The sequence below is a fragment of the Sciurus vulgaris genome (genome assembly GCF_902686455.1).
Source record: "Sciurus vulgaris genome assembly, chromosome: 5".
In the NCBI taxonomy this organism is placed as follows: Eukaryota; Metazoa; Chordata; class Mammalia; order Rodentia; family Sciuridae; genus Sciurus; species Sciurus vulgaris.
Window position 1 is genome coordinate 149,018,716 of NC_136465.1, and position 26,205 is coordinate 149,044,920.

Sequence of the window (26,205 nt, forward strand, 5' to 3'; positions counted from 1 at the left end):
AAACTGTAATATCTCAGATCCATGCTGCTAGAGGGAAAGACACGCAAACAAGATGAAAAAATCAGGGAAGAAAGCACCCTAAACCAAGAAGCTATATTAATAGAATCCACTGAGAGCACAGTAGAAGAAATGTCAGAAAGAGTTCAGAACATACGCAATTAAAATGATCTGTGAAGTAAGGGATGATATAAGAGAGCAAATATAGGCAATGAAAGAGCACTACAATAAACAATTAAAAGAGCAAATGCAAGAAGCAAAAGATTATTTCAATAAAGAGATAGAGATTTTGAAAAAAACAAACAAAACCTTGAAATGAAGGAAACAATAAACCAAATTAAAAACTCAATGGAAAGCATCACCAAATAGACTAGATCACTTGAAAGACAGAACTTTAGACAATGAAGATGAAATATGTATTCATGAAAATAAAGTTGACCATACAAAGAATATGGTAAGAAATCATGATCAGAGCCTCTAAAAATTATGGGACAACATGAAAAGATCAAATTTTAAAATTACTGAGATTGAGAATTAGAGATACAAACAAAAGGAATAAACAATTTATTCAATAAAACATTATCAGAAAATTTCCCAAACTGAAGAATGAAATGGAAAATCAAATACAAGAAGGTTACAGAACACTAAAATGTACAAAATTACAACAGATCCACACCAAGGCACATTATAATGAAAATACCCAACATACAAAATAAAGATAGAATTTTAAAGGCTGCAAAAGAAAAGGATGAGATTACATATGGGGGAAACCAATAAGGATATCAGCCGATTACTCAGCCAAGACACTGAAAGCTAGGAGGGCCTGAAACAACATATTTCAAGCTCTGAAAGAACATGGGTGCCAACCAAGAATCTTATATCCAGCAAAACTAACCTTCCCATTTGATGATGAAATAAAATTCTTCCATGACAAATGAAAGCTAAAAGAATTTACAAATAGAAAGTCTGCACTATGGAACATTCTCAGCAAAATATTCCATGAGGAGAAAATGAAAAACAACAATTAAAGTCAGCAAAGGGAGGAACTACCCTAAAGGAAAAGTCAATCAAAGGGGAAACCAAGTCCAGTTAAAAACAAAAAATAAGTCAAAATGACTGGGACTACAAATCATATCTCAGTAATAACCCTGAATGTTAATGGCCTAAAGTCATCATTCAAAAGACACAGACTGGCATATTGAATTAAGAAAAAAAAAAAGACCCAACAATATGCTGCCTTCAAGAAACTCATCTCATAGGAAAACACCACCACAGAGTGAAGGTGAAAGGATGGGGAAAAAACCTATCATGCATGTGGGCTCTGAAAAAGCAGGGGTTTCCATCTCATATCAGATAAAGTGGACTTTGAACCAAAGTTAGCCAAAAGGGACAAGGAAGGACATTTCATACTGCTTGTGGGACACATAAATTAACAAGACATAACTATCATATATATTTGTGCCCCTAATAATAGAGCATCAATGTATGTCAAACAAACCCTTCTCAATTTCAGGAACCAAATAGACCACAACTACAATAATACTGGGTGACTTTAACACACCTCTTACCACTGGACAGATCTTCCAAACAAAACCTGAACAAAGAAACCACAGAACTCAATAACACAATCAATAATTTAGACTTAATAGACATACATAGAACATTCCATCCATCAACAAGCACATGGATCCTTCTCTAAAACAGACCATACGTTATGCCACAAAGCAGCCTTTAGTACATATAAAAAAAAATAAGAGATACTACCATGTATTCTATCTCTAAATAGAGATACTACCTTGTATTCATAATGGAATGAAGTTAGGAAAACCACTCCATTCAGAATAGCTTCAAAATAAAATAAAATAAAATACTTGGGAATCAATCTAACAAAAGAGGTGAAAGACCTCTACAATGAAAACTACAGAACCTAAAGAAAGAAATTAAAGAATTCCTTAGAAGATGGAAAGATCTCCCATGTTCTTGGATAGGCAGAATTAATACTGTCAAAATGGCCATACTACCAAAAGCACTATACAGATTCAATGCAATTCCAATTAAAATCTCAATGACATACCTCCAAGAAATAGACAAAGCAATCATGAAGTTCATTTGGAAGAATAAGAGACCCAGGATAGCAAAGTAATCCTTAGCAGGAACAATGAAGTAGGAGATATCATAATACCTGACCTTAAACTATACTACAGAGCAATAGTAACAAAAATGGCATGGTACTGGCACAAAAATAGACAGATCAATGGTACAGAATAGAAGACACAGAGACAAACCCACATAAATACAATTATCTCATATTAGACAAAGGTGCCAAAAACATAAAAAGAAGCAAAGATAACCTCTTCAACAAATGGTGCTGGGAAAACTGAAAATCCATATGCAGCAAAATGAAATTAAGCCTCTATCTCTCACCCTGCACAACTCAAAATGGATCAAGGACCTAGAAATTAGACCAGAGATCCTACACTAAATAGAAGATAAAGTAGGCCCAAATCTTCATCTTGTTGGCATAGGACCAGATTTCCTTAACAGGTCTCCCAAAGCACAAGATATGAAAGCAAGAATCAATAAATGGGATGGGTTCAAACTACAAAGCTTCTCACAGTAAAGGAATCAAAAATGTGAAGAGAGAGCTTACAGAGTGGGAGAAAATCTTTACCACACTTACTTCAGATAGAGCACTAATCTTCAGAATTTATAAAGAACTCAAAAAACACCAAAAATACAAATAACTCAATCAATAAATGGGCTAAGGAACTGAACAGACACTTCACAGAAGATATACAATCAATCAACAAATATATGAAAAAAAGTTCAACATCTCTAGTAATTAGAGAAATACAAATCAAAACTACCCTAAGATTTCATCTCACTCCAATTAGGATGGATATTATCAAGACTACAAGCAACAACAGGTGTTGGCAAGGATGTGGGGGAAAAGATACACTCATGCATTGCTGGTGGGTTTGCAAATTTGTGCAGCCACTCTGGAAAGCAGTATGGAGTTTCCTTAGAAAACATGGAATGGAACCACCAGCTATCCCACTCTTTGGCCTACACCCAAAGGACTTAAAATCTGCATGCTACAGTGACACAGCCACATCAATGTTTACAGCAGCTCAATTCAGAATAGCTAGATTGTAGAATCTACCTAGATGTCCTTCATAGATGATAAAGAAACTGTGGTATATATACACAATCGAATATTACTCAGCCATAAAGAATAATAAAATTATGGCATTTGCAGGTAAATGTATGGAGTTGGAGAATATCATGCTAAGTGAAATAAGCCAATCTTCAAATACCAAAGGCGAATGTGATAAGTAGATGCTGACACATAATGCAGGGGTGGCAGGATAAGGGAAGAATGGAGGAACATTGCAAAGTGTAGAGAAAAATAAGGGGAAGGGAGGAAAGATGGTGTAATGAGACAAACATCATTACCCTAGGTACACGTATGATTACATGAATGGTTCAGCTCTACATCATGTACAACCAGAGATGAAATGTACTCTGCAACAAATAAAAATGCATTCTGCTATCATGTATAATTAAATAGAACATAAATTTAAAAAAGAAAAGAATCAGAATGAGGTTTATCTCTGTCAAGAAGCTACTACCTGGACTTGTTTTTTCTTCAAACTGGTTTATTAGAGACATTCTCTATGGTTAGTTACTTGTACAGTTCTCAGAATAAAAACACATAAGTGAAATAAAATAAAGTCATTTTCAATTATGGTTAAGTCTCATTCCAATTGTTCACAAATTGTATTAACTCTTTTATCCTAACAATTTCTTTTATAGCCTCAAAGAGCCCTTCCAGAAAAAGATGGGGGTTATCTTCTCCACGGATGAAAATGACTTAAGCCCATAAAGGTATACAATTCAGTCAAGGACAGAGTAATTAGGTCTATCTAAGCCATGGAAGCTACCTGGCTCTCAAGGAACCCAGGCAAGGTAACTTTGTAGAAGTAACACAGTGTGAAGCACAGAATCTGGGAGTAGCAGGTACAGAATAAATATCTGCTGAACAAATAAATCTCAATGTAACTCAAAATTCTTTCTGAGACCTTATGTGATTACAGAAGAAAAAAGGAATGACCAAGAAATGAACACAAAGTCACAGCTGGGGTCTAAAGGAAAAACAGGACCCTTTTTCCCTTATTTGTATCGCAATTGATATTTTCACCCTGATTCTCACCTTCTGACTTGATATGATATCAGAACAGGAACCAAGGACTACAGAGCCTTCTGGCTTTCTTTTAATGTGCCTGCTTATTAACCTTTCTCTTTTCTCCTTACACTTGGCTGATGGGCAAATACAGTCCAACAAGCCCACTGTGGGACTTGCTGTAGTCTAACATTGCTAAGAGTTCCATCCTATTTCTAGTGATGGTGGGTGCCAACCTGTCCCCCATCAATGTCATTCTGAAGAGCAGGCAAGGCAGATGTAGACTTCAAAAAGGTAAGGACATATGGAATTATAAAGATGTGTTTGCCTTCTGAATGGGAGCAGTAAATGTGCTTGACAAAGAATATAACTTCAGACAGGAAAACTTTGGTGGAAAAGGACAAAGGTGGGATCCTATTGGTCACTAACTTCCAGACTTCTTGAGTTGGAAATGACAGTGACACCAGAGCCTTTTAGCAACTTATCATAGTCATGATGAACCATCCATGGTGACGGCATCATATGAATTAGTTTCACAGGCAGAAATCCCATACACTTACAGAAAAGGTTCACGGGTTGGGAAAAAAATTGAGTACCAAAAACCAGAGGCCAGAAACACTAAAGCTGATGCTGCATTTATCTACTGGGGCTATCTGAAGAGAAAGTTGTATAGTATTTAACTTGAAACAGTACTGCAGCTCAGCCTAGATCCTGTATGTCACAGACTGACAAGACAGCTCAAATGTTTCTAGCTCATACTTGAAATAGAAAATGAACAACAATCGAGAATCTGATGCTGCATTGGCCTAGTTGCACAAGGCCCTGGGTTCAATTTCCAACACTGCAAAACAAAAAAGGAAGCTGAGACTACAGTTGAAGAAGAGCAGCACTCAGGAAAAGCTGGTTAGCACTAGCCCAGGCTCATGGCTGACAGCAACTTTATGATGCACAACCAGCTCCAAGGTCTTAGCCCAGCCCAGGTTCTGCTCTGTTCTATTCCCTGCCATCAAAACTAGTTAAATGTTTTAAAGAAAAAAAGATTTTCTGGAAATGCTAGGATGAATAAAATAGAGTATTATGCTAAAGTAAATAAAATATCATTCATCAGGAAAACTCTAAGCACTCAGAATAAGGTCATCCTTAAATCAATGACACCAGAATCAGAACTGATTTTTTTTTTTTTTAATTGTAAACAAATGGGTAAATGCTGGGTAAATTTTGAAATATTTGGTCCTACCTGGTAACAACAATTGACTTCCAGCTCTTGCTGTCAGCACCTTCAAGCTGTGGACCTCTACTTTCTGCCAACTGTAATCTCTTACTAATCTCTTCTAGTTGAACAGTCATCTTCTCATTTAATATCTCTAAATTATTCTTGGCTATCCGTAGTTTCTCTGCAGTTTCAGTTTCCTATCATTAAAAGATAATTAGTACTTTAGAATAAAACATAATACTATTCTCATATATATATATGTATTTGAAATTATCATTACAAGTTGAAAAACATAAATAACTAAAGTTAAATGCTGATTAAATCTGAAATCAAAATTCAATATTTCTTTTCTTCTAAAACAGCAATATGCTAATTACAACAAAAGATCATATATATGAGCTCATAGAAATATACTTACAATTATTTTACTCAAGTGGTTACCTTAAATTTTTCATCGTTTCTCTTAATATTTTTAGAATAATGAGATAGTCTATCTCTTGACACATTTAAGATACTCTGTTTTGACTTCCTAATACTTAAAGACACATAGCTATAAGCATAAGCCATATGTAAATATCAGATTATTTCTATTATTATACATGCATATTCAAGGCACAGCATCACTCCAATGCACTCAGTTACTATTCTAACTAGTTTTAAAACTATTAATTTCAATGTATTCACTAGATCATCCATGAAAATAACAATACCTACTTGCTGAGAACAAGGAATATACTTTGTCATTTAAATAGAAAGGAATCTTATTGTTTAACCAAAGAGTTTCATATACTTCTTACTGGAAATTAGGTATTGTTCTAAGGCATGGGCATAAAGATTAAGTCACTTAAACCCTATAGCAACTCTGTGAGATAGGTATAGTTCTTATTCCCAATCTTATATATGTGGGAACTGAGGAATAAGTAATAGAACTAGGAACTGGATTCACAGTGATTAGCTTTAATTATACTGCCTCTAAATTTACTTTTTTCTATCAGTGTCCTTCAAAGTAATGACAAGCATAGAAGCACAATTCCTAAATCTCTTACTACAATTCCTTAAACCATTTACTATCTACTTTGAATAAATGTTCACACCAAGGATCTACTTTCAGTTGTCAAGATAAACAACTTAACTAGAACAAAAATTAATGATAATAATCAATCATAAAAGTCATACTTTTTTAAGTTCTTTACGAAGCCTTTCATTTTCAGCAACAATTTTTTCTGTGCCTTTGGTCTTGGATTCATAGTGCATGCTCAACTCACGTCCAAGATGAACTTTTAGTTTTTCTAATTCAGCCTGGTTATTAAAGAAAAAAAAAAAAATTGCAACAAGGAAATCAAATAAAAGGTACTTGTAAACTCATAAAATTTAATTCAAGTTAGTTTTAGAGACTATATTTGATATGATTAAAATTAAGGTCTTTCCTTGAATACTGGTCATCTAGAATGGCAGTTGCTAAATGACTTAAACTACAAAAACAACCCTCTCACTATACCTATCTTAGAATATATCACCAAATGATCAGATCGATTGGGACCTTGGGCATCTATATTTTTAAAAATAGATACAGGTAATTAATCTATGCTACCAGAGAGAAACCAAATTGGTCTTGAAATAAGGAAGATAAGTGGAGCCACTTCTGTAATTATCCTTATCTTTCTCTCCAATTAAATTTTTTTCTGTTTGTATAAAATATGTACATGTATTACAGCCATTTTATAGTATGTTTAAATTTTTCCTAAAAAATTAAAATAGTAAAGTACTGCCATAAAAATTATCATATTAAAAATGTTACCTTTAGCTTTTCATTTTCTAGCTCAATATTAGCCATTTTTTCACTGGTCAGTATTCCTGATGCTCTTTTCAACTGTTCATTTTCTCTTTGGACTTTTTCAACTACTTTTTTCATTAAACCAATAGTTTTTTCTAGTTCTGGGATTGTTTTTCCACTTCTACCAGACTGTAAGAGAATAGGCCCATTTATAATTTAACAAACATTTCATAGAATATGATACTGAAGTACCAACAACACAACTGGTTCATTATTGTACTCGTTTTTGATAATTCCTAATATTTGATCCCCAAGCTTATTAATATAACCTTATAACAACCTGTAAGAATTATAATTTTTACATACAAAAAAACCAAGACTTAGAGAATCTGATATTCCTACAAGCACATGGTTAACAAGTAACAGCTAGCTAGCTTTAATGTCTGATCCACATGAATAAATTCAAATATTCTATTATGTTCTCTCCAATATACCAAAATTTTCTTTATATGGAATAAAATCACTAAAGAAAAATTATGTTGTTAAATAGCTCATCAGTAATCTAATTTTGGCTGCAATTTAAAAGATGCAATTTTCTCTAATAGCCACTGCTTAGAAATTCAACTTCTGTTCAACATAATAGAAGACATCTGAAACAAAAAACCTTGCATAAAGATATCAACAGAGGCAGGCTACCCATTAATAAAAAATAATTTCTTATAATCAAGAACAGTCCATAGTTTAATAAAAGTGTTCATTTTGTTTACATTTTAGTTAGCATTCATGCTATGTAGCATGAATAACCCTGATATACAAACTTTTATATAATTTTAATATATGCTTTCATTAACTAGAAAACGTCAAATTAACACATTTTCTTTTTAAATTTTAATTTTTCAGATCAATATAAAACTAAGTATTTATAGCATACACGTTTTCATTTTTGAAAAATATGTTGCTGATCATCAGCAAGATATTTGCTCTGAATATTTTTCTAATAATACTCTTTGTATTTTAACTGAATCCATCATATATTTAACATTATTACCAGAATGACTTTTTGAACTATGATTACTTTCATCTGTTTGTACCACTCACCAACATGAAATCAATGGAGGCCTAAATTTTTGGCCCTGGCTTCCCCAGCAACATACTTACCCCTCTAACATGACCAAGCTTTCGCTCAACTTCAAACTTTCCTTTCTTAAGAAACTCACACATTTCCTTCAAATCTCTTACTTGATTCTGAAAGATAAAATATGTAGCAATCTGACATAATTATTGCCACTGAAAAGGTAAGGCAAACAATTCATCTGAACTAAGAACTTCTTCAACTGTATAGTATTAAGCAACTGGGTTTCTAGACTAATAAGGAATATTTTGAACTAAGACATATGTTCAATTAATAAAAGAGAATTTTGTATATAAACTTTCAAGAAATATTTTCCACACTATTGCCTTAGGGCACAATGCAAATTTGGGGTTAGATCTCTGAAACTGTCCCATAATTTACACATGGAGATCCTTATCCATGTAACACAGAAAGAGAACTGAACTTCTAGCCAAGACAAAGACTCCCATAAATAGGTTAATATATAGGAAATTGAACTTTTAAAAAAACTTATTAAGATCAAAATAAAGCAAACTTTCCAAAAGAAACAAATTATCCTTATATTTTCAAGTGTGACCACTGCTAGCATTTAACATCAACTTACATACTATAAATTGACTTAATTTATTTTCTTCCCCAATAGAGCATATAAGTTTTACCAGTGTATCCCAGTACCTACAAAAGTGTTTGATACAAAGTAGGTTCCCAATAACTCTTAAATATAAAAAGTATAAAATATATAAAATGTAACAACCATAACATTTTATGAATATGCATTTCATAATGTAATATAAGTAAACATAACAACTAGATGTGTGGTGCAGAAAGGTTATAGGCATTTAACTTTCTTAATAATAATAAAGCACACTAAACTTTACCTTTAGCCTTGGCAAATCTTTATTTGCTTGTTCAAGCTGAAACTTTAGTTCAATATTTTCAGACGACAACTTCAAGTTTTCCTTCTGAAGCTCCTGTTCTTTTTGACAATGTTCATCTGACTCTATTCCAGAAGTCTTCAGGAAAATGAAATTTGCAATATTTTTTAAGTTTAATAAATTAGAGCCAGATAAGACATACTGAATTAGAACATATTATATAGAAAGGAAAATTTTTTTCTTAAGCGAATATGAAAAAATTGGAGAGTTCTAGAGAAAACTCAAGATGAATAAGTTGAAATTAAAACTTGCACATGAAAAGGTAATATAGTTTCCTTTTATTTAAAATAGGAACCTTCATAAATATAGTGTGTTTTATACATACTCTCATAATGGTTAAAACTAGTTTATGTTGGTTTTGTTACTTCAAAATAAAAGTTGTGTAATTGTTGTTATAGAGTGAATATTGTGTCCCTCCACCCCCAAATTGTATTTTAAATTTTAACTCTAAGTACCCTAAGAATGTGATCAATTTGGAGATAGGGTCTTTACCAAGGTAATTAAATTAAAATGACAGGTCACTAGGTAGACCCTAATCCAGTATGACTAGTGTCCTTATCAAAAAGGGAAGTTTGGGAATTTGCAGAGACATGTATACAGGAAAGATGATCTGAAGACACAGGGAGAAGAGGGCCAGTTATAAGCCAAGAGTTCGGATAGATCTTTCCTGTAAAGTGTTCAGAAAGAAACAACCATGCTCACAACTTGATTTTTGAACATCTATCTTCCAAAACTGTGAGACCATAAATTTCTGCTTTTAAGTCGCTAAATCTATAGCACAGTTATCCCTTAGTTTCCCCTGGAGACTGGTTTCGGGACCATCCCATCCTCCTCCAATGGATAATAAAATCTGTGGAAGCTCAAGTCCCTTAAATAAGATGGCATATATGCATATAACACACACATCCTCCCATATATTTTTAAATCATCTCTTGATTATTTATAATACTTAATACAATACAAATGCTATGTAAATAGTTGTTATAACGTATTGCTTAGGGAATAATGACATGAAAAGGAAAGTCTGTACATATTCAGTACATATGCAATTTTTTTCTGAATATTTCTGATCCATTTGGTTGGATGAATCCTTGGATGTGGAATGTGTGCATATGGTGGGCCAATATAGTTTGTTCAGTTATGGCAGCCCAAACTTATGCACTCTAGTCTACCAAAAGGAATGCCTCAATTCCTTCCTTTTTCAGAAAGCTTCTCCTTATTCCTCGAGGTAATTAATTATTCCCTTCTCTGAAATACTTTTAATATTACATCTGCATTTCTTTTGGCAAGAATCTACCTTGGGTTATTATTTATGTTCATTTTTATTTCTCATGCTAAACTATAAGGTATCTGAAAGAGAAAACTGTGTTTGATTATTTTTTCTATAAAGTGGATTGATTACCACCTACTTCACAGGATTGTTATGATATCATATGAAATAATTTTGTGAAAATACTTAGCCTGGTTTTAGTATTTTTTCCTCAAACTTCCTCTATTGGTTTGAGGGCTTCAATTGGGTTCAATAAAGTCAATATTTCATAGACATTATAGTTTTAAAATATCTCAGTAAATATACCTATTATACATGATTTTATAACAGTGATTCAATTATCAAAATTTGCATATTTGTTACATTTTTATCAAAAAGTAAAGAAACACCATAAATAAATTTTCTTAGGTAAAACATAGTAAAGAAATTACAAAATAGGAAATGGAAAAGTAAAGAAATTTTGGACAGACATTTGATTCTGATGAGGTATGCCTGATGCCAGGAGGACTGTATGTGTTCAAGAGATTAAGGGAATGAGTTATGTATATGCCCACATATATATTAGCAAGAAAAAGAAGACAATTTTGCTGATGTCCACAGACCACAGCAACATATCCCCACTTATTCAGACTACCCAGGCATGTACTCTAATTATTCCACAATTAAGTTAACACAAGGCAAATCCCTGACAATTACAAGACTATCAAGTTTTTGAATCTTAGGAATAAAGGCATTAGAGAAGATAACTAAAAGTTCAGACACGGGAATCTTTAATTCTTGGTCTCTAAGCTCTTCCGTTCCATTAACTTTGTGTCTTATGTCTGTGGTAGCTATTTGACTCTATGAATGCTAATCACCTGTAAAGTACCACTGATTAATAAAAAATATTAAATATCACTCACAGAAGATAATAAATATGTGATGAAGATTTTACATGAGAATAATTTTTAAACATATTTCTCACTAAAATATGAATGCAGTTACCATATTATATAAGTGAATGTGAATCACTTTTTCTTTTCTATTCTCAGAAAATAAAACAATATACTAGATCATACTGTCCTAATTTTTGGAAAATAAATTCTAATTAAACTCTCTAGTCATGATAATATAAATGAATTTCTTGTATAATGAACTTCATAGGATTTTCCAAGTGTTTTACAGAAGAAAAACCCCACTAAAAGGCATAAATTGCTTAAAATCTAATCCTTTATGTATGGGAATTATAGATAATATATACTGGACATCTCAAAATTTCTTATTATCAAGTGAAAAGAAAAAAAATTATGAACCAGGATAAAGAAATGAAGTAAGAATTAAATCGCTTTCATCTATTTTCTCTTAGATGTATAATTTTAGGTGATGCTAGGGATGACTGAAACATCAGAGAAAAGACAGAGAAAAAAGATACATGTTATCTGATTTCAACTGGAAACAAATTTGTCTTATATTTCCATATAAGCTGACTGAAAGTAGTATATATACAAAAGTTCAGAAACTAGAGTTAGTCTGAATTTAAAGTCTGATTCTGTTTCTTACATGGCCAATAGAGATACTTATTTTTCAAGCCTCCTATGTAAAATAGGGAAAATATTTGCAAAGTATGAGAAATATACTTAGGTACAGAGTAGGTACAGAGTCTAAACAACACAGGCAACACATGTAAGCTCCGTTTTTACATTATAAAAAAAAGTATCTATTACCATCCATGGCAAAAAGACCACTAAAGGAACCTGCTACATATCATTACAACAAAACTTTCCTGAGGTTCACTGTAATGAGCTTTCACTTGTAAATACAGTGGGCTGAATTAGAAATATCTAAGGCAATACAAACACATAAAATGCCCTCTTTTCTACTATTCATAAGTACTAAACTGAATGAGGAAATGAAAAACCATTAATTTTGTTAATAAATAATTATTTAAAATTAGTGCTTAAGGAAAAGTCTATTAATAGTTCTTAGGTTTTTTGTTTTGTTTTGTTTTGTTTTTTACAAATCCTACATATTCTGTTCCATTGGCACTATATGTTGCATAGAATTTGCCATAAAAAAAATTTGGCTAACAAAGAAATAAAGGAATGTGGAATATATTTCACCAGGGACATTTCATTTCTTGGCTAGACTGATAATACCAGTTTCATAATTTGTGAATCATCCACAGCACACTGAATCACTGGCATGATTATGGTCCTGATTATGATAGCAGATTCTCTGGGATTCATGTAGTTGTGAACCACATCTGCAGCTGTGTGGCCCTCCTTTTCTCATTCTTACCTATCTCATTCTCTTTCTCTTTCTCTTTTTTATGTTCCTGTTTACTATTTACTAAATGTTCTTGATCAATTTTCTAAACTTCAGGATCTGATGCAGATTCAAAATTTGAGTCAAAATCTCTTGTTACCATTAGTTGACCTAAATGGACCTGATATGTTTGGTAATGCTTCCAATTTATTTAACTCAGTAGGATCCATTTGTTATTTTTCACTTTGTGTTTTTCTTTAATTAAAACCATAGGGTATTAGCGATGATGTAACTGTCACTGGCATCTATTCTCTATTTTTAAATCTTAGGTTTTTTTTTTTTCTGGTTCCTAAATAAAATGTTCTTTTGCGAAAAGTATTACATCTGTATTTATTAACACTACTAAGGTAGAATGCACAGTTGTGTCACGTACCAGATTCTGTTGAAGTAGAAGAAATGTGAAAAGAAAAAAACATAAAATATACACATTAAGTATTTAAAATGATAGCAAACAAAAGATTCTACATTATTCATTAATGATTCTTTATAACTAGAAATACACACATGAGAACAGAAACATTACTGCAACATATTTTTCCACTGAACTATAGGTTTCTAACACAGAAAACTTCATAATAATTTCATTTAGAATTTTTAGAAATCAAATGTCGGAACTCGGAGCAGCCACTGGGGCTCCGGCGGCTGCCCGGGGGAGGAGTGGCGGGGAGAACTGTGTGGACTCAGGACACCTGGGCCTGCCCTGAGGAGGAGGAGAGGAGCGTGGCCACTTGGATTCGGAGAGACTGCGCCAGAGCTGCAGGCGGTTGCCAGAGGAGAAGCCGCGCGGCGAGCTGTTTGGAATCAGAACGACGCTTCTGAACACCGGGGCCTGCCCTGAGGACGAGGAGGAAGAGGAGCAGCCGCTTGGATTCGGGTGACTATACGGGAACTACAGGCGGTTGCCAGAGAAGGGGCTGCGTGGCGAGCTGTTTGGACTCTGACCACTTCTGAACGCCGGGGCCTGCCCGGAGGAGTAGGAGAAGGAGGAGAAGGAGCGCGGCGGGTCCTTTGGACTCGCAGTGACTGCATTAGCGCTCCAGGCGGCTGCTCAGAGGAGAAGGCGAGTGGTGAGTTATTTGGTCTTAAAGTGACAGCTCCTGAACACAGGGGGGCTGCCTGGAGGAGAAGCGCGGTGGGACGCTTGGTCTTGAGGGACCACACCAGAGCTCCGGGCGGTGGCCCAGAGGACCCGTGCAGCGGGTCACGTGGATTCAGAGCCACTCAGAGGGACTGCTCCTGAACACCCGGGGGGTTATCTGGAGAAGGAGGAGGAACGGGCAGGGTCACTTCGACTCGGAGTGATTGATTGCCCCGGGCTACGGGTGGTTGGTGGGAGGAGGAGGCACGAAGTGAGTTTCTTGGACTCCTAGTGACCGCACCGGCATACTGGGCGGCTGTCTGGAGGAAGAGGCCTGTGGCGGGTCTCTGGGACTCAGAGCGATTGTTCGGGGCCACAGGTGGCTGCTCAGAGGAGGGGCCACGCAGCCAGGCGATTAGGTGCAGAACAGGGTCCCAGGATCTAGGAGGCTTCTGGGTGGAAGAGCCGCACAGAGACAGGCTTAGGGCGGAGCGAAGGTTCCAGGCCTATGGGCAAATTCTCTGAGGAGGGGCAGCCTAAGGAGATTCATCTGCGAAGGGTGAGGCTCCCAGGCCCAGGAGGTAGGGCCGGGCCCCTGGAAACTTTGCAGAGGAAGGCAGCCCAGCCCAGGCAGTAGATGTAAATTGAGGGGAACCTCTAGGAGGAAACTGACCAGCGAGACCTCCCCACCGGGTGAGTCTTCCCTGCTGGGTTAGGTTTCCCACAAGGACGGTAAAACCAGAGGCTCAGGCCCAAACAGGCCTTGCCTCAGCCCACAGCCTAGGTCCCCTTTGGATGACTATTGGTCAACAAGTGGAGGCACCTCTGCCCACTAGCAGGGAATATACCCCACCTGAAGGCCCCCACTCCTAGAGAGGCAGCTTCCTTGTGGAGCACCGCATTATCAACCTCCTCCAAGACTTCAGCCTACTGAAGGCTAAGAGGGGATATATATAGAAATCTTCAGGGTCATTGTAAATCAACAGAGGAAATCTGCAATATCTCAGCGGTCCACTGATATCTGAACAACATGAGAAAACAAGGAAAGAAAATGCTGCAAACAAATCTAGATGTTACATCAATAAAACCCAATGACAGCATGGCAGAAGAAATGACAGAAAAGGAGTTCAGAATGTACATAATTAAAATGATCAGAGAAGCAAACGAGGAGATGAAAGAGCAAATGCAAGCATTGAATGATGAGATGAAAGAGCAAATGCAAGCATTGATTGATCGCACCAATCGACAGTTAAAAGAGCAAATACAGGAAGCAAAAGATCATTTCAATAAAGAGTTAGAGATATTGAAAAAAAACCAAACAGAAATCCTTGACATGAAGGAAACAATAAACCAAATTAAGAACTCCATAGAAAGCATATCCAATAGGATAGAACACCTGGAAGACAGAACCTCAGACATTGAAGACAAAATATTTAACCTTGAAAACAAAGCTGAACAAACAGAGAAGATGGTAAGAAATCATGAACAGAATCTACAAGAACTATGGGATATCATGAAAAGGCCAAATTTAAGAATTATTGGGATTGAGGAAGGCCTAGAGAAACAAGCCAAAGGAATGAACAACCTATTCAATGAAATAATATCAGAAAATTTCCCAAATCTGAAGAATGAAATGGAAAATCAAGTTCAAGAGGCTTACAGGACTCCAAATACACAAAATTACAACAGACCCACACCAAGGCACATTATAATGAAAATACCTAACATACAAAATAAAGACAGAATTTTAAAGGCTGTGAGGGAAAAGAACCAAATTACATTCAGGGGGAAACCAATACGCATATCAGCAGATTTTTCAATCCAGACCCTAAAAGCTAGAAGGTCCTGGAACAACATTTTTCAAGCCCTGAAAGAAAATGGATGCCAACCAAGAATCTTATACCCAGCAAAACTTACCTTCAAATTTGACGATGAAATAAAATCCTTCCATGATAAACAAAAGCTAAAAGAATTTACAAAAAGAAAGCCAGCATTACAGAACATTCTCAACAAAATATTCCATGAGGAAGAGATGAAAAACAAAGAAGCAAATCAGCAAAGGGAGGAATTATCCTAAAGGAATTGTCAAATAAAGGAGGAAACAAGTTGTGTCAAACAAATAAATAAACAAAATTTTAAAAATGAACCAAATGACCGGGAAACCAAATCATTTCTCTATAATAACCCTAAACGTTAATGGCCTGAATTCATCAATCAAAAGACATAGACTGGCAGACTGGATTAAAAAGAAAGATCCAACAATATGTTGCCTGCAAGAGACTCACCTCATAGAAAAAGATACCCATAGATTAAAGGTGAAAGGATGGGGAAAAACATACCATGCACATGGACTCAGCAAAAAAGCTGGAGTATCCATCCTCATTTCCGATAATGTGGACTTCAAGCCAAAGTTAGTCAGAAGGGATAAAGAAGGTCATTTCATACTGCTTAAGGGAAGCATAAATCAGCAAGATATAACAATCATAAACATCTATGCCCCAAACAGTGGCTCATCTATGTATGTCAAACAAATCCTTCTCAATTTCAGAAACCAAATAGACCACAACACAATAATACTAGGTGATTTTAACACGCCGCTCTCACCACTGGACAGATCTTTCAGACAAAAATTGAACAAAGAAATCATAGATCTCAACAACACAATCAATAATTTAGACTTAACGGACATTTATAGAATATTCCATCCAACCAAGAGTGAATACACTTTCTTCTCAGCAGCACATGGATCCTTCTCTAAAATAGACCATATATTATGCCACAAAGCTAATGTTAGCAAATACAAGAAGATAGAGACACTAGCATGTATTCTATCAGATCATAATGGATTGAAGTTAGAAATAAATGAAAGAGTAAAACACAGAAACTATTCCAACATCTGGAGATTAAACAATATGCTATTATATGATGAATGGATAACAGAAGATATTAAGAAGGAAATTAAAAAATTCTTAGAGGTAAATGAGAACAAAGAAACATCATATCAAAACCTCTGGGACACTATGAAAGCAGTACTTAGAGGGAAATTTATTTCATGGAGCGCATTTAATAAAAGAAGTAAAACTCAACAAATAAACAACCTAACACTACAGCTCAAAGCCTTAGAAAAAGAAGAACAGAACAGCACCAAAAGTAGTAGAAGACAGGAAATTGTTAAACTCAGAGCTGAAATCAATGAAATTGAAACAAAAGAAACAATACAAAAAATTGACAAAATAAATAGTTGGTTCTTCAAAAAAATAAACAAAATTGATAAACCTTTAGCCACACTAACAAAGAGAAGACGAGAGAAAACCCAAATCACTAAAATTCGGAATGAACAAGGAAATATCACTACAGACAGGATGGAAATACAAAACATAATTAGAAGCTATTTTGAAAATCTATACTCCAACAAAATAGAAAATTTCGAAGACATCAACAGGTTTCTAGAGACATATGAATTGCCTAAACTGAATGAGGAGGACATAAACAATTTAAATAGACCAATTTCAAGTACTGAAATAGAAGAAGTCATCAAAAGCCTACCAACAAAGAAAAGTCCGGGACCAGATGGGTTCTCAGCCGAGTTCTACAAAACCTTTAAGGAAGAGCTCATTCCAATACTTCTCAAAGTATTCCATAAAATAGAAGAGGAGGGAACCCTCCCAAACTCATTCTATGAAGCCAATATCACACTGATACCTAAACCAGACAGAGACTCATCAAGGAAAGAAAATTTCAGACCAATATCCTTAATGAACATCGACGCAAAAATTCTCAACAAAATTTTAGCAAATCGCATACAAAAACATATTAAAAAGATAGTGCACCATGATCAAGTGGGTTTCATCCCAGGGATGCAAGGTTGGTTCAACATCAGGAAATCAATAAACGTAATTCACCATATTAATAGACTTAAAGTCAAGAATCACATGATTATTTCAATAGACGCAGAAAAAGCATTTGATAAAATACAGCACCCCTTCATGCTCAAAACACTAGAAAAAATAGGGATAGTGGGAACATTCCTTAATATTGTAAAGGCCATTTATGCTAAGCCCATGGCTAATATCATTCTAAATGGTGAAAAGCTGAAAGCATTCCCCCTAAAAACTGGAACAAGGCAGGGATGCCCTCTTTCACCACTTCTATTCAACATCGTTCTTGAGACTCTGGCCAGAGCAATTAGACAAACCAAAGAAATTAAAGGGATACGAATTGGAAAAGAAGAACTCAAACTATCCCTGTTCGCTGATGACATGATTATATATTTAGAGGAACCTGGAAATTCCACCAGAAAACTCTTAGAACTCATAAGTGATTTCAGTAAAGTAGCAGGTTACAAGATCAATGCCCATAAATCCAACGCATTTTTATACATAAGTGATGAATCTTCAGAAAGAGAAATTAGGAAAACTACCCCATTCACAATAGCCTCGAAAAAAATAAAATACTTGGGAATCAATCTCACAAAAGAGGTGAAAGACCTCTACAATGAGAACTATACAACACTAAAGAAAGAAATTAAAGAACACCTTAGAAGATGGAAAGATCTTCCATGTTCTTGGATAGGAAGAATTAATATTGTCAAAATGGCCATACTACCTAAAGTGCTATACAAATTCAATGCAATTCCAATTAAAATCCCAATGACGTACCTTACAGAAATAGAGCAGGCAATTATGAAATTCATCTGGAAGAATAAGAAACCCAGAATAGCTAAAGCAATCCTTAGCAGGAAGAGTGAAACAGGGGGTATTGCAATACCAGATCTTCAACTCTACGACAAAGCAATAGTAACAAAAACGGCATGGTATTGGTACCAAAATAGAAAGGTAGATCAATGGTACAGAATAGAGGACACGGACACAAACCCAAATAAATACAATTTTCTCATACTAGACAAAGGGGCCAAAAATATGCAATGGAGAAAAGATAGCCTCTTCAACAAATGGTGCTGGGAGAATTGGAAATCCATATGCAACAGAATGAAACTAAACCCATATCTCTCACCATGCACGAAACTAAACTCAAAATGGATTAAGGACCTCGGAATCAGACCAGAGACCCTGCAGATTATAGAAGAAAAAGTAGGTCCAAATCTTCATCTTGTTGGTCTAGGACCAGACTTCCTTAACAGGACTCCCATAGCACAAGAAATAAAAGCTAGAATCAACCACTGGGATAGATTCAAACTAAAAAGCTTTCTCTCAGCAAAGGAAACTATCAGCAATGCGAAGAAAGAGCCTACAGAGTGGGAGAATATCTTTGCCAATCATACTTCAGATAGAGCACTAATCTCCAGAATCTATAAAGAACTCAAAAAACTCTACTCCAAGAATTCAAACAGTCCAGTCAACAAATGGGCTAAGGAAATGAATAGACACTTCACAGAAGAAGATCTACAAGCAATCAACAAACATATGGAAAAATGTTCAACATCTCTAGTAATAAGAGAAATGCAAATCAAAACCACCCTAAGGTTCCATCTCACCCCAATTAGAATGGCGATTATCAAGAATACGAGCAACAACAGGTGTTGGCGAGGATGTGGGGAGAAAGGTACACTCATACACTGCTGGTGGGGCTGCAAATTAGTGCAGCCGCTATGGAAAGCAGTGTGGAGATTCCTTAGAAAACTTGGAATGGAACCACCATTTGACCCAGCTATCCCACTCCTTGGCCTATACCCAAAGGACTTAAAACCTGCATACTACAGAAATACAGCCACATCAATGTTCATAGCTGCTCAATTCACAATAGCCAGACTGTGGAACCAACCTAGATGCCCTTCAATTGATGAGTGGATAAAGAAACTGTGGTATATATATACTATGGAATATTTCTCAGCCATAAAGAATGATAAAATTATGACATTTGCAGGCAAATGGATGAAATTGGAGAATATCATGCTAAGTGAGATAAGCCAATCTCAAAAAGCCAAAGGACGAATGATATCGCTAATAAGTGGAGGTTGACACATAATCGGGGGGAGGGAAGGGTTAGAGTTAGGGTTAGGGAGGGGGGCAAGTATAGAGGAAGGAACTACTGTATAGAGGGTAAAGAGGGGTGGGAGGGGTGGGGGGAAGGGAAAAAAATAACAGAATGAATCAAACAACATTGCTCTATGTAAATTTATGATTACACAAATGGTATGCCTTTACGCCATGTACAAACAGAGAAACAACATGTATCCCATTTGTTTAAAAAAAAAAAAAAAAAAAAAAAAAAAAAAAAGAAATCAAATGTCATGAAGATTTATGTAAACATTAAAGTGTTAAGTTATTATGTTAGGATTAAAGAAGTTATTAGACATTACTTAGTAAAAGTAAAAGTTGAATTTACTATATTTGAATTAATGAAAAGAACCTAATGGTTTTAGCCAGAAAAAGGAACAAACTGATTTCACTTTTATGCATTTAAAACTGGAAAGAAAAGATGCATACTTACTGAAGGCCTAGAATATGCATCCTTTGAAAATTGCTTTTCTAAAGCATGAAGTTTTTCTTGAAGGTATTTATTTTGTAAATGTAAATCTTCTACAACAGAATCTCGAGGAAGAGCCTGATGGGTCCTACAAACAACAATCACAGATTCTTTACTATGCAAACCTTAATTATCCCATTTTACTATATTAAAATACAGAAAAGAAGAAACTGCAGTATGTTTATTAGTATTCATTTAATATTTTTCAAAACTCTAAAATTTCAATATAAACTTGGCTATCACAATTTATATTTTAAAACAATCCTCTACAAAGGATTTAATGAAGGTCTTCTTCAAACTATCAGATAAGAAATGCATTTTGACCAATAAAAAAACTAAAAAGAAATACATTTGATTTAGAGAAATATATTCCTTATTTTTACATAGCATGTATCAATTTATATGTCCTTATGTAAGATAGTTAAAATATACACTATTCTAAAAACATTACATAATAAGTGCATTATATCCACATCAGACTCCAAAAGCTCAAAGATATAAAAAGGGCTGGGGTTGTGGCTCAATGGTAGAGCGCTTGCCTGGCATGTGTGAGGCACTGGATTCAATCCTCAGCACTGCATAAACTTAAATAAATAAAATAAAGGCATCATGTTCATTTACGACTAAAAAATATTTTTTAAAAAAAAGATATAAAAAGGTCTTAATGCTTCAAATAATAATTTGTCACTTCAAGTCTAAACATGTCTGCCTGATCTATATCACCCTCCATAATCTGGCATAACCACATCTATCCAACCTTATTGTCCAGGACATTACCTTTATTTAGGCACATAAATTTACGTTGACCCAAATATGAAATATTTACTCTTGCCTCTATACCTGTGCTAGGTGATGCCCTTTGTCATATGTCCTTCATCCCTTTAATATCTAAAATTGATTCTTAACATTCAAAAGTTTGCTGAGTTTGGAAAGAAGACAAGTTAGTTTCTTCTATGAAGTATTCTCCAACTACAGCCTTCATAGATTAACAGAATTTTTTAAAAAGGGGGGACTTCAAAAGCATTAGAAGGTTTCAAAAGTAAAATGATTTGACCCTTGCAAAAACTACAAAGGCTACTGAAAGAGGTTTGTGTGCTTGCTTGTTTTAATACACGTTTAGATCCAGAAAAAGGAAGAGAAAGATCCACTGCTGGAACTAGAGAGTAACTGTAAACAGATATCAAGAGAAAGAATTTCTTGATCATATTTCTCTTCCCTATCAAGGGAAATTCTGTAGAATTAAACAGTAATTTAGATGGAAAGAGGATGGATTGTAGGTTAGAAGTTTATGAGAATATTATTTGAAGGTGTTCCTCTTTATAGGTCCATATCACATTCATACTGACACAATATTAGATATTAATTAATAATGAAGCACTACTCTCAAAGTGCAAGAAATAAAAACAAAACTAAAAACTGGATTATACCAAACTAAAAAGCTTCTGCACAGCAAAGGAAATAATCAGCAAAATGAAGAGAGAAATAAAACATGGGAGAAATATTTACAAACTATACATCTGATAAATAATTAATTTCCAAAATGATAAGGAACTCCAAAAACTCAACAGCCAAAAAAAAAAAAAACAAAAAAAACAAAAAAAAACCTAATTTAGAAATGGGCAACAGACCTAAATGACATTTCTCAAAAGAAGACATTAACATGGCCAAAAGGACATGAAAAAAATACTCAACATCAGTAGTCCTTAGGAGAATGCAAATCAAAACCATAATGAGATACTACCACCTTGCAACTGTTAGAATGTTTATTATCAAAAAGACAAAAGATAATAAGAGCTTGTAAGGATATGAAGAAAGATCCTTATACACTGTTGGTGGGAATGTGAAACAAACAACTTAAGTGTCCATCAACTAAAGAATTGATAAAGAACATGTAGTAAACTCACATACACCATAGAATACTATTCGGCCACAAAAAGGTACAAATTCTATTATCTGTGACAATATGTTTGGAACTGGAGGACATTGTATTAAGTGAAATAAGCCAGACAGAGAAAGACATATACCACATGATCTCACTCATACGGGAAATACAAAAAAGTTTATCTCATACAAGTTGAGGGTAGAATAGAGATACCAAAGGCTGGGGAGAATGTGGAGAAGGGAGGGATGGGAAAAGGTTTGTTAAGGGATATTAAGTTATAGTTAGATAGGAGAAAGAAATTCTAATGTTCATTAGGGTAACCGCAGATAATAATGTACTATGTATCTCAAAAAAGTTAAAAAAATAGATTTTCAATGTTTTTGTCACAAAGAAATGATAAATGTTTGAGGAGATAGATATGTTTTCCCCGACTGAACATTATATAATGTACATGTATTGAAAAAATCACATTAATATATTCAATTTTGTCAATTAAAAATTATTATAAAATTTTAAAAAGCACTAAAATTAATTTTTAAAGATTAACAGACAAAACCATGGTAAATTTATGAAGGATAAATATCCTCACATCTAAATATTATAGGTAGGTACCAGACTTTGACAATGATTATTAACATCATTACAGACTGTAATATTGTAAGCACTTGGCAGAGGAAATATTAAATTATTTATAACAAACCAAAGTTCATCTTGGAAGAAATATGTGAAACAAAAAAATACTGTTGTAAGGACAATATTTTATTTTACGTTTTATTACCACAAGTATATGGAAGAGCAGTTTGGAAAGAGCAAAACGAAACAAATCTTAAAGTCTCTCTCAAGACATGGCATGATGGTGGCAGCTGGAGGGGGTGTGGTGGATCCAGGTACAAAGAAGTAAACACAATCCTGTCTCTCTCAAATGAGCAACTACTTGTGGATGTTGAAAACTAAACCATATAAGGCAGTGAAGGACAGAGAATGCCAGAATTTAAGTAACAGGTAATGGGCAATGAATTTAACCTTTTCTTTTCTCCTGTTGTAACTGGACTGAATACATTATTTGAAACTAGAGGTAGTGTCAACACTGAAGAGGAGAGTTCTAGAGAAGCCTTCTAGTTCTAACGCAAATAAGGAGAAAGGGAACATCTAACACAGAGAATACAAAACTATCTCATTATTTCTGCCTTTTCTAGATAGTCTCATGATCCAACCCTCAGGTAATTCCATGGTTTTGGCAAGGGCTTCAATGGGAACCTATAACAGCTGAAATTTTTGAAGAGGGGGATCATTTTCTCGAATTGGTAGAGCTGTAATATCAAAGTGACTGGGCAAAATACTTTTTCTCCTCCTTTTTTCTGCCCTCCTATTACTGGCTCAGCTATAGACATGTGCAACTGATGAAGTACACAGCACAGTGGGTTTAACTAAAACCCCAGATCTGTATGAAGTACCAAAATGGGGAACCCTAGGGAAGCAGGAAGTATAAAGAGAGGAAGAAGCTCAAGAAACAAATCCTACAAAGTTGTTTATGAACTTCTGGGTTCACTTTTGAGCTGCAAATGTATGCATCTGATCCTAATCAGATCAAAATACCAAGGGTTCTGAGAAATGAACAGAACATAACCCATGTACCAGACTGTTGACTGGTAAGTGCACAGGCAGAACAGATCTGAATGGCACTGAAAAGGCTTTGAAAACAGAACTGATAAAGGAAACATAGCCCACAGAAAGGAGTTGGAACTTGAGGTCTGAACCTAACCAAAGAGATTACTAGCTAAAACAAATCATCCACATTTTCCATATAATTTATAAGACTCAGAGATTCACAGTATAATATTTAAAGGTCAATATTATAATCCAGAATTACATGAGGAATATCTCAATTCACAAGGGAAAAGAAAACCAACACAACCCCAAAATGAAATGACACACATTATTTCCAAAACTATGGTCAAGCAGCTTGTGTTACAATAGGTACTACATTTCCATGTAATAACTTACTTCATATACAATATGTCATTTTCTAAGTCAAGATTTCGCTTTTTTAATTCTTCCAACTCTTTTTCTGACTCCAGAGCTCGTACTCCCATAACCTGATCAACAGTCATGCCAGTTGTTTTTAGTTTCTTCTGCAAAGTAAGTTTCTCTTTGTCAGCTCTGTGAAATTTAATGTAGAATCATGAAAATAAACCATTTACTATTTTGCTTACCCAATTTATTAAACTACAGTTTACCCATTATCAGACCAACATATGGCAATTGTCACATTTGTACTTAGTCTGAACCAACATACTTCAAAACCAGAGGAAACTTCATCTAAATTTTGTAAAAGTTTAAAAAAACTGAATCATAGATAATAAATAATTAAAGCTAGAAAATTTCTCACATTATCAACTATGACAAAACTATATAATTTCCAGGTCAATAAATTGTACACATAGTGTTATGTTGAAATTTAAGCTCACTTGGCAAAAAGATCCTTCAAAGTATTCAGCTGTTTTGTTATGGTATAGACTTCTCTCTCTTTCTCTTTTAACTTGTTTCGAATTCCCTCTATTTTGGTTTGCCATTTTTTACCTTCTTCCCACCTAATTAATTCTTCTCTAGCACTCTGTAAACAATAAGAAAAGTATTAGAAAATTATAAAAATTATTAATTTCATTTTTAGATTTGTAAATTACAATCCACTAAGAAAAACACTAAACTAATACTTCTAAGCAAATATGATAATTGGTTCATTTTGCTATATTAATTCCTAAAATCTTTAGACATGCCAAGCTTCAGTCTAAGTAGGCTTCATTCTATCACCTGACAGATAAAATTCTGGGGCACAACTGACTAATGCCAACACCCTTAAGGAGACTTTAAATGGAAATTATGACTAAAGTAAGAGATCATGCCTAAAGTAAGCTCCTACCAAAGAATTTTTATGTATAAATGGTCAACCTGACCTTATTATGACATGACAATCTCCTAGAATCACAACCTACTCAAGTCTTCAATGCCTATTAGCTCACTCATATGCAATCATTTAGTACTAACCACATGCCAGATACTACCCTAGGGACTAGGACTAGAAGAAATGAATAAACCAGATGAAATTTTCATAAATCTTACAAACCATTTTATGTTGGTTGGCAAGTAGATCGGAGTAGAGGAGGTGAAGGGAGCAAATGGTATATAGTAAAACAAGAAACAAATCTAAACATACTGGATAGTAAATTAGCTGATGATAAGGACTTAAAAGAAATGCAAGGGAATTAGCGCACTTCAGAAGTAGGGAACCTAGCTGGTTATAATTATGGTGGTGTCATGGCTTGTTATACTTTTGATAAAGGAGCCAAAGAAAGCTGAAGCAATAAAGGATACTCCCAAGCACTCAACAAATGTCCTACTGAGTATTTAGTTAGTTAGAAATTTTGCTCACAATTGTCTGAGCTAAGCATTTATCTCCATTTTACATATTAATACTAAGAAACTTTTGAATATTTTATCACACACTGAATTTTCCAGGAATACATTGGTCATTATACAAAGAAAGGCTACAGACATTGTTTTGTGAAGAATTACTGATTATCATTTTGGAAATCAAATTATAACTGGCAATGTCATCATGACAGATGAATTACCAATAGAACATATTTGTATTATACTACATTTTTAGCTTAGAACTCACATTAATGATATGAAAATGTGAAAGCACATGACTACCTATATTTTCTAGCATGCCAGACTAGTTACATGTTGAAATGTGAATAATATAGTCATATACTTATTATTTTATGTTATTTTCCTTTAATGTTTCTCCTATAAATATTTTCTATAAATATTTCATATGAAATTATGTAAGTAGTTTATAAGTAAAACATTATATTTACTATAAAAGGTCATGTTGGGCCTGAAAGGGTTGAGAATCATGATTTATAAATTTAAATTCCCAAATAGGATTAGTTATCTTATCAAAACTAT

General features: G+C 34.5%; 1 protein-coding gene across 1 annotated transcript in view; it reads right to left on the minus strand.

Moving 5' to 3' along the window:
* CEP290 (centrosomal protein 290) overlaps nucleotides 1-26,205 on the minus strand; it is a 108,549-nt gene that overhangs the window by 9,223 nt on the left and 73,121 nt on the right. The window contains exons 41-48 of the mRNA XM_079139213.1: nucleotides 24,702-24,847; nucleotides 24,238-24,393; nucleotides 20,316-20,439; nucleotides 9,157-9,291; nucleotides 8,326-8,412; nucleotides 7,192-7,356; nucleotides 6,570-6,692; nucleotides 5,418-5,590 (exon numbers count right to left, since the gene is read on the minus strand). Coding sequence (XP_078995339.1) covers nucleotides 5,418-5,590; nucleotides 6,570-6,692; nucleotides 7,192-7,356; nucleotides 8,326-8,412; nucleotides 9,157-9,291; nucleotides 20,316-20,439; nucleotides 24,238-24,393; nucleotides 24,702-24,847 — 1,109 coding nt within the window. The remainder of the gene's footprint in view (nucleotides 1-5,417; nucleotides 5,591-6,569; nucleotides 6,693-7,191; nucleotides 7,357-8,325; nucleotides 8,413-9,156; nucleotides 9,292-20,315; nucleotides 20,440-24,237; nucleotides 24,394-24,701; nucleotides 24,848-26,205) is intronic.